Source organism: Poecilia formosa, unplaced genomic scaffold, assembly GCF_000485575.1.
Source record: "Poecilia formosa unplaced genomic scaffold, Poecilia_formosa-5.1.2 Scaffold73, whole genome shotgun sequence".
Classification (NCBI taxonomy): domain Eukaryota; kingdom Metazoa; phylum Chordata; class Actinopteri; order Cyprinodontiformes; family Poeciliidae; genus Poecilia; species Poecilia formosa.
Window position 1 is genome coordinate 1,143,532 of NW_006800012.1, and position 16,217 is coordinate 1,159,748.

A 16,217-nucleotide genomic window follows, 5' to 3' on the forward strand; every position below is an offset into this window, starting at 1 on the left:
ACACACAAAGCTCTTTTCTTTACTTTCACAGCAATTATATTGTGAAAAGCTTGATTTCTCCAACTGTAACAGTGACTTTTGATAGTTTTTCCCTGATTGATAGTTGTTTGAGTACAACATTACTATCATTTCTGGTGAAAATGATTATAAACTATATTTAGATACTTCCCTCCCTTTATGTGGCCACCAAGCTGATTCTTTTGTTCAACACAGATTGAAAAAAAAATTAAGTAAAGGTAAAGTACTTAATATAATAATAACCCAACAATTAGTTTGAAATAGAAGGGCAGAACTGTTGAGTATTTCTTAGTTTCAACAATAAAGTTTCTTTAGTTTTAATAGATTTTTTTTTTGACCACTCAGACCAACCAAAGTGTGCTCAAGGTGTGAACATGATTTAACAGTTAAGATTATGCCTTAAAGGACTAATGAAAGCATCAATAGAGAGATCTTCATCCCTCTTTAAAACCCATTGAAAACCTTCTCTTCCTTACATAAATGTCAGCCTGGTGTGTTCTTTCAAACGGTAGAGTCAGTGGCTCTCTCGGGCCCCATATTCAAACACACCCATCCCTCCACTCAGTGTGAGGGGTCATTACGGTGATCATGGAGGTGAAAGTGGTGTTCTGTGATGCCTGCCTGACTATATTTTGTCCAATCCCAGGAATCTCTTAGAGCTCTTCAGCAGCACCACAGACATTACGGCTGGGTCCAGCAGAGCCAGCATAGGATGCAGCGTCTGGCACAGAGCAAACCTTATTCAGCTCATTGTTCTTACTTTGAAGCAGGCATTAATGCTAATAAAGCCTGTGCTAAGATAACTCGAGTCATACAATTTATCATGTTGTTCTTGACCCAATAAATGACTTTTGTCTAAACTAATTTTATGTATATTAGATTATTCATTCTAATGTAGCCAAGAACAGACATTCTGAGAATTTTCCATGCTAAATATTATTTTGTCACGTTTTGTGAAAACCATTTAAATATGTCAGAATACACACTTTTTTATATATAATTTAATTTCAACATTATAACCTTGAGGAGAAATATCACTTACAAATATTTGAATTTTAAAAAAATTAAAGTATCATTAACTGAGCTTCTGATCTCTAGACCCCGATCACATTGGATTGTTTTCTCTAAAAGGGAAACATTGTTTTGATTTTATTTTCACCAGAAATGGAGTTCTAGAGGACCCGCTCATCTTTTGTTGTTCACCATTCTTGTTTTCTTCTTGTGAAGGTTTTAACTGCATGTTCCATACTCCCTGTTTACTGCCACCTGCAGGTTTGGAGGAGTAAAAAACTGTGTTTTGGGGCCGTTCTTTGTGTTTCCATGTGGATGAAAACATTTCTGGAAATGGTTCCATGTTGTCGCAGGTGTTTTTGAAACCATCTATCTGTTTTAGAAAAAGAACATCTTTTCAGTCAGTATCAGCCAAGTTTATTTTCAATCTCAAGTTTAACTCAGCTGACATACAGAATTAGCATTAGCCTAAATTCCAGTTTATTCTAATACAGTCCAATCATATGTTTGGAATCTAATCACATGTGGTCTAGACCAATACTAATTGTAATGTGGTGCGTTTAAAGTCAGTTGGTCATTTGGTAAAGTGTAATCTAAGAACAACAAATGTGAGTTACTGGTTTTATAGCTATCCTTTGCTGTGATGGTTTGAGTTTTTTTTTTTCACACTGGATGTTTCTCCAACTTGCTCACTTTAAGATTTTCTTATATTGGTTCTCACACACCACCAACTCACTGCTTCCACCAACAGGTGGGTAAGGGGAGTGATTCTCTACACCAGACAGACTCACTCCTGCTCATTAGCATAAGTTCACACCACAAAACCACTGGCAGATTTATTGTCCCGCCCATGATATTAAATGAGAATATTCAGTTCAGAATACAACACAATGCCCGCCCACTTAGTTTAATGAATATTTGAATTAATTCCAATTATTTCACCCTTACTTTACAGCCACTCAACTACCTCTCGCCTTCTATCGTTAAACCAACAGCCAATGGAGTCTAAAACATGTTGCCTTTGGCAAAAAATGCACCGTTTGCTTTATTTTTTAAAATTTATTTATATTTTTTAGATTAATTTAATGTTTGCTAAATGGCTTTCACGGCTGTGATTTCAGGACATCACTCAGGCGGATGGTTAACGAATTTATTGTATTGATTATAATGTCCGGGAGCCCTGGCTGGAAAATATGAAGTGTCAAGTGCTCATTAATTCTGGAGAGAAGTCGGCAAACATCATTGACTCATTCCATTACCCAAAGTCCACATATAATTGACCTTGCGGCTCCGTCCTGCGCCGTGAAATTTTCCCCAGTTTTTAGATGACGGGAAATTCTTCCGGCTTTCTGATGATCTTATCTGCTCAGCAGCATCTTGTCCCCGCGTGGAGGAGTTTCTGCTGGGTCTCCGTTTTTGTGCCTGCTCAAAGATAAAGTATAGGTTTTGATGATACGAAAACCTTGAAGCATTTCAAACCGTGTTTATTCATATCCCCTGACATCAAAGACCCTTTTTTTTCTTCACTTTTTCTTACGCTTGCCATAATTTCACTTGCTGCTTTCAGCGACTTGACAGAATGGAGGAGCCGCAACGAAGAGACAGGGGAGAAAAATAATTAGGTTTAAAACTAGATTAGTTTTTTTTTCTCTCCCTCCCCTCTTTTATGCTGTAATACAAAGAGACAGTAATTGTGCTTGAGCACCGAGAGTTCCCAAACCTCAGCTTTTTTTATCATCTTGCTTTAGGATTCGCAATTTTCTGCTCCGTTCATAAAAAAGTGCACTGTGTACGTCCTGCGTCTCTCCTCCAAAGAGTACAGTAGATAAAAATTCTTTCAGACATCAAATCCCATTTCCAGTGTGGCGGGTTGACGCTGGCAAAGCTATTCGTGTCAACTGTAAGCTGCTTCTTTGAATCATGTAATCATCCAAACATGCTTCTGCCGCCTCGGTAATGACAGCCACTCTGTCAGGGACGTCTCTAAGGAGCATACCTACTGACAGACACATTTGCTTGGCTTGGAGATGTCAATTTTCCTGTGTGGCGGTGAGGGTAATATTTTGACAGGCGTGTGTGTGCGTGTGTATGTGGTAGCGCGCACCTTCAGAGGATGCACTCTTAAGACGCATGCTGTGATTCGTGGGATCCCCGTTTGTTCTTTAGTGGCTTGAAGTTTTGCTCATCTCTCCTTTACCAGCAGCTGCTAATGAAACATTTTGGAGTGAAGAAATTAAGCAGCATGTAGAGCACGTTGTATTTGTACAGCGCAAAAGTGACGTGCAATTATTTATTTTTTTGGGGGGGGGTTTGGTTTTTTTAACCAGAAGATGCACACACACTACTTCATAGCTTTAAAATTAATAGTTTAATAAGCGGTTTCATATGGAGTATAGCTGAAAAACTTTATTTTTGTTAGTGTAATTTGCCGGAGAAGGTCTGGAGCAACTAGAGCGGATAAATCACTTTTAAATGTGCTTACAGCTAACAAGGAAAGGAAATTACTCTTTATGACGATAACTGTTCTTTTGAAAACCATAAGCTGCTGCATTTTGCACAATAAACTGCAACGATCTCTTTGTTTTTATACACTTTCAACTTTAACAAGTTAATTTCTTTGTAGTTAAAAAAATTGCTTTCACTGTATAAACAAGATGGCCTACGTCTGCTGCAACAAGAGGCTGTTACATTAAAACAACAGGGTTAAAGGTCAAAGGTAACCGCAGAGAGCAGAATATATAGAAACCTGTGAGAGCTCCATTGACTCCTTAAAGCAAGGGAACTGTAAGAAAAGTTTGGATTCTCTTTTTCAATTTGAGTTTTTTTTTATTTTTAGAATTAAGTTTTCCAAAATAAACATATTTTTAACATAAGTACCCAACTATGGGAGTAGTGTTTAAAATTCTTTGTAGAAATGACCCAGATATTGTTTATAACATGACACCTGTCACATATCCACGCTTATTGTTTTTTTAATTTTTTCATTTATACTTTCTGTGAAATAAAAATTCTCCAGACATGAATGTTTCTGAACTTAGATGGGCTGCAGTAACTAACTGCTTACTGTTAGTTACTGCAGTAAGCAGTAACAGCATAACAACCTTATGCTGTTTAAAGTAACGTTTCTATTTATTTTGTCAATGTCAACTTCTGCCACCGGACTTGCTCGTTTGAGAAAATGGCCATAATATTCATACCAAATCATGTATTCATGCCAAAAATGCTCACTTTTGGGTGTTTAATGTCTTAATTGAGATGCTAGCGTTAGCTTGCACTATTTTCTATTTTGATACGACTTGTGATAATTCGGTTCATGATATGTCTTTCAGTTCAATTCAGTCTAAAAATACTTTATGCCTTATTCATCCCAAAGAGAAATTAACTATTGTAACTCACTCCAAGTATCTTCAGAGATTTGTTGCACATGATGCTGTACTATTGGACTAATCTGTAGGAAAGGTCAGTCTGCCAATGATTCCATGAAACCTGTTGGAGATTAACGTTACCTCATCTACTGATTTCTTCTACAATATGTTAACCTGAAGAAGAGTAAAAACAACATAATCAGGAGGTCATTCTGAACAAGTTTATTAGTTGACTATTTCTGCTTAGATTACTGACACGTCTGACTTGACTGAACTAGTTGGAGTTTGAAAATTATGTAACATTGTTAATTTTCAGAAAAATGCAACACAGAGGTTTGTTACCTTTTAATGCCTTAATTCCTTAGATTTGAAAAAATAAAAATAAAACAACAGGTGAGTTTATGCTAGTGTTAATAAGGTTTAAGATGGAATTACAAAGTCATTAAATTCAAAGCTACAATTCAAGAAGAATGGCTGTTTGTCAAAGATTAGCCTCGGATTTCTAGTAAAACCAGAAGTTTCTTGCGTATCATTTTTGTTTGTTCGCATCTCTTACAGCCTTCTTCATGTGTGTGTTTTGCAGGAGAGCTGTACATCGGTGGCGTGACGAAGAGCATGTACAGCAATCTGCCCAAACTGATCGCGTCCCGGGACGGGTACCAGGGCTGCCTGGCCTCTGTGGACCTGAACGGGAGACTCCCTGACCTGATCGCAGATGCCCTCCACAAGGTGGGGCAGGTGGAACGAGGCTGCGACGGTACGAGAAGCTTCTCTTTGTCCATCATCCATTCACCCGTCCCGTAGTCTATGCCCACTTATCCTGTCAGGGGTCGCAGAGCAGCTGGTGCCCTTCTCCAGGGTGCATCACAGGACCAGTCACCCTCCATAAAACAGTCTAAGTCATAATAAATACCTTAGGGCTTCTGAATTCTTTTTTAAAAATTTTTTTAAGGAAAGACCATTCGATAATTATCTCCCCTGTGAGTTACCAGGGGAGGAAAAATCAACTGCCCTTGATTTCAGGTATTATTATCCAAGCTGAGTCACGGTGATTCCTTCTACCTCGTTGACAGAAAACCGCCGTTTCAAATCTCGTGTGACGTTTGACGAATTCAAAGACGGAAACGGCTGTTTCGTAACCACACAGATTCCGAGTGCCTGGGCCAGCCTTTAGTCTCCTTTCTTTGTGTATTGTCCTAGTTACTCCGTAAATCCTGCAGGAGGCGGGCGATTTTTCCCCTCTCTCTGCTATCGACAGTGTGGTTAATCTCACTAACACCCCATTTTTGTTGCTTTGTGGCTTTCCTTTCGTCTCGCCTTAGCACCGTTTCTACCTCCGCCATGCTTGGGTTGCTGCATGTCTCGGGCTAAATGGCTCTGATGTCAGTTAATCCTGGGTATAACAGTAGTTTTTGGCAGTAACAGTCCTCCCTCTTTTCACACAAACTGTACCCTGAGCCACAGTCCACCATGTCTCGGTAGCCTACTGAGCACAGGAGAACCCAGGCTTAATTTCCCTGTGGGGAACACTGGCTGAAACCGCACCGGCTGAAGCTTTTCATGTGTTCCCTTCTCCCCAACACTTCCTCCTAAATGATGCCGTTTCTGCCAGCTAGCCTTATTACCTGCCCACACTTACAACCCACAATTACTTTGCTCCAAACACAGTTTAAAATTGCATTAAGTTATCTCACCCTTTCCTGCAGGCTCACACAATGGTTGTTAATGATCCGACTCCCAGGAAACTGAGCTCTAATACCTGAGCAGATTTTTGGAGGTTTTGATTTTTTTTATTTATTTATTTATTTTATTTTTGACAAATAAACCAGAGGTTGTTAGAAATTCAATTATCCTCCTGTCGATGTTGCATAAACACATAAAACATATCATTTTAAAGCAATTACAGGAATAATTTCTCTGCCCTTAAGAGTATTCTTACTTACGGTTCCTCCTCGGTTGTCACAGATGGCTGCCGTTTCTGATGTGTTTATGGCAAAGATCTTACTAAAGGAGCTTTTGCTCCACATTTTACTACACATCTGAACTTAGATCTGAAAGCGCTGGGAACTGGAATGGGAAGCTCGAGTATTTGGTGCCTAAAGCAGACGTAAAATCTAATTTTGAGATTTAATAAGATGTTTCATTTCGAGGTTCTTTTATTCTGAGGCATAAACCAATTTCCAACTGGATGCACAGTTTGTACATAGGCAGATGTTTCATTTATAAGCAAGCTGTTCGTGGAGTGCAGAGCCGACTGCAGAAAGGGAATGAAGATGTGTTTACTTGGGTTTTATAGTCATATTAAGCGTGTTCCCCCCTTAGTACAGCAGGATTTTCCTCAAACATTTGGAGCAAACAGCAGATGGGAATTCACACTCCAACAAACCCAAATCGACAAGGAGTTTAGGTGAAACTAAAATTTGTTTTCTAAATTAAAGAGGAAGGAAGTAATTGCATGCTGATCTATTGGCTCTTAAGAATGCCAATTAATTATTAAGCAAAAAGGTAATAGTTGTTTCCTAAACAAACAAAAAAAAAAGGAAAAATCTGATTGGTTACTTGTGTGTTTGTTTTTTGTAGAATTAAAGGGGCTGGGACCATTTTTTTAACTAGGCCATTTGTAAATGGCACAGTGCAGAGGCTGTTTATCTCTGCACAAACAAATTAGTCTGGAAGTGAACCACGGTTCTTTGAAAATCTCTGTTTAATTGAGGCTGTAATGAGAAGCCCCACTGCCATCAACACAAAAGCCACCGCACACTTGTTTCAAAAATAATCATCCCACCTAAGACTTCATCTGCAGCCTAATCAAATATCTATTCTAAAGCATTTTCACCAACAATCTCCAACAATCAACTTTTTTTTTTTTTTTTTTTTTTTGAGTTGCACAAATTGTGATCTTGTTTCCTTTTGGTTTGTGTCTTATTAAGCAATAAATAGCGAACGCTGAGGAGTAATAATAAGTAACAGCATACTGGGTCGGTAGCCAGCAGGAAGCAGGAGAACTTTATATTTTCCTTCTTTTTCCCTTCTTGACTTATAAACAAGCCTCCTGTCAATAGGTGGCAGCAGTGTTCAAAAATAATCAATGAGCTGTCTTTTCAAGCCGTTAGAAGAACTAGCCAAAACAGAACTTCTAGAGAACTGTGTTCGCAGCTGATGGAGGAGGATACAAACATGTCTACCTCTATAGAGGAGAGGAGGTGGAGAGGTTTGTGACAGTGAAAAGAAAAACGGCACGGGAGGTTTGTAAAGTTAGCATGTTGGAGTAGTAGGGCAAGACTAATAATTTTTTTAAAATACAAGAATAAAGTCATATTATGAGAATAGTTATGCTATTGAAAGTATACAGACGCAATATTGTCGAAAGAAAGTTGTAAAATATAGTTATAATGAAAGAAAAAGCCAACTCAGCTAGTCCGTGGTTCCCTAAAATGTTACGCACTTTTGACAAAGTGAAAAATAAGCGATATCGTTGCAAATTTTGTGGAAAAAAAAAAAATAAATAAAATAAAAATTATATAGCTTTTGAAAAAGAAAAAGACGAAGAAGCTGACAAATAATCAATGTGTATGGTTTTAAGATGTTTCACTGTGCTAAATCTAAAAATGAACTGCCGGCCGACAGCGTGTCAACATATTCCAACTTCCCAAGCTGCATTTTATTTTTTAATATTCAATATTTAACAGGAAATACTGAACAGCAATTAGACGGCGGTCTACTGTATAGAAGCCAACGCCACAGGAATCTGTCAGTTTGTCAGCAAGGATTTTAGATGTAATTAAAAGTTGGTTTCTTGATTAAACAAAATGTAGTTGATCTGATTGACTGATGCTATGTTTCTGTGCTGGTTTTCTGTATTTGTGATACACCAGGGTCAACCTGAATATATTAAATTATCGCGAAACATATTCAGTACATCAAACTTTTATACCATATAGATTTCTTGCAGAGTGATAAGTTTGAAGTGTTTAATTTTTGATGATGGCTTATAGGTACTGAAAAACAGTTACTTTCTAACAAAAAATACCTTTATATTACAAAGTACAATTAGGTAAAGGATTTTTTAAATGTATATAAATAGCTGATATATGTTATCTGTTGTTAAGAACAGATAACATGGCTCCCAAAATTATGTGTAGAAACTTCACCCAGAACTTTAAGTAACTTTAATTGTGGGTCTTTTCACACTTTCTCTAGATGCTGAGACTTTAATCAAATGAAATGTTAAATATACTCTGATCTAAATCAAATATCAGTCACTGATAAACAGTGCATTTTTTCTTCTTCCTCAGCCAAAGTTACATGAAATGCCCATTGTTAGTTTGTTTTAACTCCATTGTACACAATCTTGCTAATGCCTGTGGATCTTTTGTATTGAATTCTTTTTGATAAATAATTTAAAAAAAAATTTAATAAATAAAAATAATCCCTACATGGTTCTAACCAAAGCTTTAAAACATAAATCCTGCAGTTGTTTCCAGAGGAGCAGACTACAAGTGGAACTGTTGGAGATGTAACAGAAAATGTCTGATTTTTTTATTTTTGTTTTATTTTACTTTTATTATGCATGGCAGATTTTAATTTGATCCTCCTGGCTAATTTCCGTCTCTCAGGACCCAGCACCACCTGTACGGAGGAGTCCTGCTACCATCAGGGGGTCTGTCTCCAGCAGTGGGAGGGCTTCACCTGTGACTGCACAATGACGTCCTACGGAGGTTCATTCTGCAACGACCGTAAGTCGTAAAACTTTGGATTCCCATAGCTCGGATGTGAATGGGCTTGAATGGATGGAGAACAGTTGGTAAACCGTTTTTAAATTTTTTTTTAAATTTTAAATAGCGGGGTGTGTTCACTGTGTTCGTAGTAAGACTGCTTCCTTGGATTCTGCAGAGGAAGGAAAGCTTTGCTTGTTTAGGCCCGGAGTCCCATGTCACGCAATCACCGGCTGGGAGCCTTGCACCTATAGGCTGCGAAAACGGGAAACCACGCAACATGGTTATCGGAAACATGACGCTTATTCCAATGTTTCTAATTGCTTCAATGCAAGCCTGACACTTTGCAGCCGGTACGTCGCAGCAGATAATGCTTTTTGTGAAGGCTCAGCGCTGAGCACGCGGCTCACAAGTTAGTTCCATTAGGGCAGACCTTTCATTTTCCTCTCAGTATTCACTGAACATTTAAAATTACATGGTAAATAAAAATGAATAAGCCGACCCCTTGTCAGGGAGCTGCTTCAGATATTAATTAGAAAACACTACTTTAGCCTGAAGGAAGCTGACTGAGAGGTTTATCCACCACCCTGCTTCTTATTACGCAACATGAATTTGGTATGAGCTCAGCGGATCAGCTCGTGTTGAGGTGCTGCCGTTGGTAACGAGCGGGCCTCGTTCTCCACTTGTAAGCGAAGATGTTAATTGCTTTTGAACTATGAAGCCAACGTTGATAACGAAGCCTTTTGCATGGCGACTTGAAGCTTCTGCTCGCTGCGCAGTCCGCCCCGACCAGCTAATATTCATGTTTGTATAAGTAGAGGTGATTGGATATTTAACATTTCTTCAGTTTTATTTGTGACAGTGTTAGTGTGATTGCTGTGAGTTGTGATTAATGCCATTGTCTGATTAGAGAAATGATTAAGGAGTCCAAGGAATCAAGGGAAAGATAGAAGGTTAATTTCTTCTTATAGGGGCGAAAGCACCTTTTGCTGTTTTCTTTTTTTAGAGGAAGCATCCGAAAGTGGGCAGAATTGTGTTTTATATGGGAAATTTTCCTGAAGTTGATGTGTGATGTGCGTGTTTTGAGAGTATGTAGATGGAGGGAACTTCACCAGCAGCTTGATTTAACATATTCTCTGAATAAAATCACAGGCTAAAATAGCACAACTATCAAACTGTGGCACAGGAATAGTTAAACATGGTGTTCTGTTCCTTAGTTCCAAACCCAGACAATCAGCGATGACATATTTGTGTCATCTTATCTTCATCACATTTGTACTTTTAAAAAGAAACTAGCTGCTGGTTAAAGTTCACTCACAATTTGTGTTTCTACAACGGCTTTATTATGACCGGTCGCCACACTGCAGCACAAAACAACTGAGAGGAGATTTATCATATTTCCTCTTGCTTATAATAAATTTGGTCTTAGAAATAAAAATCTGAAACGTTTAAGGTCTGCCAGTGGTGGGTGCTGCTAAAAAACATTAGCTGCACTAACCCTAAAGCACTAATCATAAAGATTTGCTCTGCTGAAGTGCTATACCAACATGGCATTTTAGCAGAAGCTAATGCTAAAATGCTCAACTCAAACAATATGACCTTCACAGTCTTCAACCACTTCATAATAACAAGACGAACGTCAAACTACATGAAGAATTCAGCTCATGCAATTGAAAGTTTTCAAACAGTCAAGTAAATTTGTGCTGTAGAATTCATCTAGAAAATTTAATTTTGGGGCTAGCTGGGTGTGCTAGCTATTATTTGGTAAGTTTAACACTTATTTAGTAAGTGGTAAACAAAATATTAGCTCCGCTATTAGCATATGGGAAAATTAGTGGAAACACCTGTTCTGTACCGTTTTTCTTCTTATCTGCAAAAAAAATTAACCGAGCTACGAGAAAGCTCAGGTACTTTGAACACATTGAAGTGCTTCATGTTGTTCCTATTGTCCAAAGTAAAGCAGTGTGGCTGCCTGTTTTTAAATCTGCATGCCTTGCTTTTGCTGCTGCTGGTTTCTTTTGTTGCCCGTCTTTTTCCTCCCTCATAACAGCAGCACATCTTCTGAACACCCGTCAACTTTTATTGCCATCTTGAAGCAGAAAAAAGCCTTGAGATCTGGACATAGACTGAAGTTTGGCTCCTTCCCGCCAACAACTTCCGTCTCTTACTCTTGCCTTCTTTTCGGTACTTTACTTCACCTTATTGGGGTGTTTCTTCAGATTTGTGGTTCTCAGAATATGCTGAGGTTCAATGAAAATTTCTTGACTGAGCTCCCAAAACTAAGGTAGGACCTACTGCAGTACATCACGTGCAACTTTCAAGCTCTTTCACAAATTGTCCATATGGATTCTTCTGACACAATACCAATGGCAAAGACACCTTGCACTTTCCACTGAAAATCCCCCTAAAAAAGTACCCATAATTGATCAATACAAAGTATTTTCTAGCCTTTATTGTTCGGTTTTGAATGTTTCTTTGTAGAATCAAACTGCACAAGAAATCAAGGCAATGTTAGTGCAATGAACACAAAAAGGCAGCCTAGTTGTTCAGTAACTTTTTGCAATCTAAAAGGTACAAAAATTGCACACTCGCTTACTTTTCATGTCATAGGTTCTGCACTTGAGTCAAAGAAGAAGAAAAAAAACTTAATTGCTTTAATGGTGCCTTCAGACAGAGCCAAGAAATGAAAGTGATTGGCGTTTCTTTTGATTCCCACTGCGTAATAAGTAACAAGCTGAATGTAATAGAGTAATTATTTCTCAAACTGTTGTTGTGTGAATGACCTTTTCTGGTGGCAATTACAGAAAAAGTGTAAGGCAGCCCTACTGGGGGTATTTGTTCCTGGTGTGTGGATTCAAAACAACAGCAAGCTTCAACAAAACAAAAAAAAAAAAAGAAAAAAAAAGGAGCATCTTATTAAACCAGCTGTTGAAAACGTTGCCATTTGCTTCCAGCTTTATGCAGTTGCATTCACACATTAATAGTTTTTATGCTGTAAACATTATTCAGTGCAGGAAGGCTTTTGTGCTCTTTCCTCCATTTGAGCCCTGAATCATTTGTTTCACTTGGGGTGGAAGGCTTGTCAAAATTATTGACACTGCAGTTATTATTTATGAACGCAGATTCGCAGTTCAGCAGAGTAGATGATTCACGCAGAGATAAAAGATTCCATCTTCTAGTATTTTTTCCCTCCTTTGCTAAATGGGGATGCCTGTTGTTTTTAAACATAACAACAGTACCTTGTAAAAGTACATTTTCACATGTTCCCACATTGTAAACAAACTTCGGTGTGTTTTACTTAAGATATAATAGGCCACAACACAAAGGAGTGCATTATAATGGAAATAAATTCACAAAAGTGGCGCACATATTTGTTTAATGAGTTAATAATTTGTAGAGCCACCCACAGCATCATGCCGCCACCATGTATCATGGAAGTGACGGTGTGTTTATACGGAAAACCAAATGGTACAATATTAGATTAATAAATACATCATTAAATCAGTAAATAAATGTACAGGTGAATAATTCGATTATTTCTTGATTCTTGAGAAATACTTTTTCCTGCCAAACTCGCCCGTCAAAGTCGAGGGGCGGGGCAATGGGCGGGGCCTATATTGTTCTGTTGATCATTGAGTTTGACAGAATTATTAGTGGCTCTGCAGGAGCAGGAAATGTAATGATTTAAACCAATCTATCAGTTTCTTTACTGTTCACAAATATGTGCTACTTTGTGGTATATTAAAAATAGAGAGAAAAAAAACACAAAAACATTTTTATTGCATCAAAGTTTGTAGTTGCAACATGGCAAAATGTGAAACTGTTTGATGCTAATAAATACTTTTACAAGATGGTGAACATATACATTATTGTTGATTTCAATTCTTTTTTTTTAAACAAGATTGGAATATACAGTCATATCTCTGAATGTGGCTTCCTTAATATTACCTCAGAGACTACAACGATGAATGATTTGACTCCTAGCAGAAGCTTAATGAGAAATTACTGCCTTTCAAGTATTATGTTACTGTCTAAACGCAATTAGATGGATGTCTACTTTGTACCCGGGTTACAAAACACTATTTAAATTGAAAAATATTTAAATGAGCTATTAACATATCACTTGTCGACATCCTTTGATTTTTTTTCTTTCTTTTTTGGAATGCCTCTAAGCTAATTGACACCTGTATTAATTTGTCAAGTCACTCGAGATAATATTCAAAGGGAAAGCAGATGACTACATAATATGTGACACAGTGGAAAATGGTGTGATTGAAAATAAAAATGGGATTATCCCGAGGTGATCTGCACCTGCTGACAGTTTTGATTACAGCTAGCTGTTTCCGGTGAGCCGTGTTTTTTTTTTTAAGCATTCTTTTGAGTTTCCGCAATAGGTGGTGACACACATCGTGGTTTTCATGAGACCACCTGATGGTGTTGCAGTGCATCAGGTGAGATAATTTAACCTTTGATTCGTGATTCTCATGAGAGAGGGCCTTAAACGAAAATATAGCTACAATTACTCTTTTTCTATTGGCTCTATCTTTTCATTTAAGTAGCTGTTCTACATGCATTACTTTTTTGAAAAAATATTCTTCTTTTCAATTCAGACCATCAATAGGAGCATAGGGAGCACTGATATTTCTGTAGTTTGCATGTAACTAGTAGTTTCCTGTACGGTGACACATTGTTTACATACATATGTCTTTGTAGAATAACCAATCAAACAGAGCGGCCTCATACTCTGTCTTGCTCAAATCCATCTGATAGCATTTGCTATTCTCTAGCAGCCTTCAGTGATTGACTGGTCTATTTGTCTCTGCATAGCCTGTAAGTGGGCCACTTGGTATTCTGCTTTGTTCATCTAAAACCAACTCAGACAGAGATGCTGTGTAAGTGCGAGGACTTGGTTTGTCCCCTGCTCTTTCGCTTTCTGCTTGTGTGAGCAAGAGAAAGCAGGACAGAGAGGGCTTCTTTGTTTAACCGCATGCATTCGGCGGACGTTAGCACATCCCGTGCATGTGTTCCATGGATCCAGCTGCTGCTTGAATGGTGCTGCCAAGCATACTAACTAAGGGAATAGTGCCAGCGTGTTTACAGCACTGCTGATTTCAATCTGCCTTCTCTCCCAATAGCTCATCCCTACTGCTGCCTCATTATCATACAAACTCATAAAGTTTACATTAGTATATTTCTGCTTTACTAAAGGTTGCACTGATGCAGCATTTTACTACTTTCAGTCTTTGTGAAGATGCACCTTTGCTTTTGTTTGTTTTTTAGTGCCATTTGGTCTAATCTTACAGTGTTGTACTTACAATTGTCTTCTCTGCTCTATAAGGAATATATTTTGCATATATTCCATACAACTCAAGTTAAACTTTCCTGACATCATCCTCAGACTCGGTTATCGTAGTTTCCGGACTACAAGTTGCTAATTTTTTCATACGCTTTCAGCACTGTGGCTTAAACAGTGATGTGCCTTATAGATTATGAGGATTTTACCAATGGGGTTTGAAAGGCTGGACAACTGTGTGATGAAGAAAACAGCACAAGCTAAGGGAAGAATTTGACTCAAGACGAAAGTCACAGTTTTAACTTTTTTTTAAGTTAATGGGTGTGGCTTTTATTCAGGTGCAATCAATAGTCCAGAAATTGCGATACCTATATTGAAAAATGTAATATTTTAGTAATCAGTTCCTTTGACTATAAACACAAGCAGTTATGTATTTGTAAACCTAATTTATTTTGCCGTTTTAAAAAGTCAAAGAGCTAGCTCTCATGTAAAACTTCACATCTTTTCACTTATCTGACCCAATTTAGTGGAACCTTTAAAAAGCCTCCAAGAAATTCAACAGCTGGTCTTATGCAGGGTTCCCCACATTAAGGCTGTTACTTTACCACAACAAAGTTTTTAATTTATTCATTTCATTTCCTTCCTTACAGTTTGAATGTAAAATGAAGAGGGTCATTTTAGCTCTTTATTCAATAAGCGTTCTCTATGATTCTCCTTGAAGCTGCAGTCATAGTAACAGCACATAGAGGTTCTCTGAGAATTATGGTTGACAATAAACGTTGATGTCAGAGAATATCAAAATTCATTTTGGTAACCTTCTGGGGGTTTTTTTGTTTTGTTTTGTTTTTTTATCAGGAGTTCCACGGTTGTTGTTAAAGGAAATGCACATCTGGTTGTTTTATTTGAAAAGCTATCCAATGAAACATTTTTGAATCTTTGAAGTTGTTCATTAGTTCAATGTAGCATTATAACTATCCTGTCCTACCTTACTGTTTAACTGAGTCTGAAAATGTCCCATTTTATGCACCAAGCAACACGGTGTACATCATTAAGTTACTAACAGACACCTGGAAAATGCTATTATATGTGATTTGGGAAGGATAGATGTGTATTACCTTTATATAGTAAGTGAATGTGCTATTATTATTTATTTCCCAATTGTTGCTTTTATTTATAGCATGTTCATGCCATCACTCGGTAAATTGTCTTCAGTAATTCTGAAGGATTCAGCTTTTCTCTCGTTTTGCCTTCGCTGGCCTACTGTTAATGCTTGATAAGCTTTACAGGCCTCAAGAAGCATCAGTCACGCTGAACCCCTCTCACTACATCTCCTCACAAAACCTTAATGAAACCTGATCACTGAAAGGCATTCACTCCCATCCCCTCCTGCAGCTCAGCAGGTCACCATTTATTAGGTTCATCACGTCAGAATCTACAATAGCCAAATGATTTGTAGACCAAGGTGGGAATGTAGAATCTACTTGTTTTTGCCTCGCCGCCAGTTGTCGGATTGCTTTTTATGGTCAATGTTGCGCTGACTTAAAGATGAACTTAGTGCTCAACTGAGCAGGACAGAGAGAAATTAAGAGGAGAATTACCCCTTCTCAGATTCCCATCTCTGGCTTCAGTGGTTTAACACAAACTTTGTGAGTTTTGAGGGGGTGTGACCAAAGCTGCAAACAAAATCCTCTTACAAAGCTGGCTGATCTGTCGGACCCCTGCATCCATCTAGAACAATAACAAAACACACAAAACAAACTGTTAGAAACCAACATATAAATTTAAGCATTTCTGATCTATATCAGGCCTTACCGC

The 16,217-nt window shown here is 37.9% G+C and overlaps 1 protein-coding gene across 7 annotated transcripts in view; it reads left to right on the forward strand.

The window, feature by feature from the left end:
* Window positions 1-16,217, forward strand: part of nrxn2b (neurexin 2b) — a 703,630-nt gene that overhangs the window by 319,238 nt on the left and 368,175 nt on the right. For all 7 annotated transcript variants that reach the window (XM_016673326.1, XM_016673332.1, XM_016673331.1 and 4 more), the window contains 2 exons: window positions 4,978-5,151; window positions 9,011-9,130. In XM_016673326.1, the coding sequence (XP_016528812.1) occupies window positions 4,978-5,151; window positions 9,011-9,130 (294 nt within the window). The remainder of the gene's footprint in view (window positions 1-4,977; window positions 5,152-9,010; window positions 9,131-16,217) is intronic.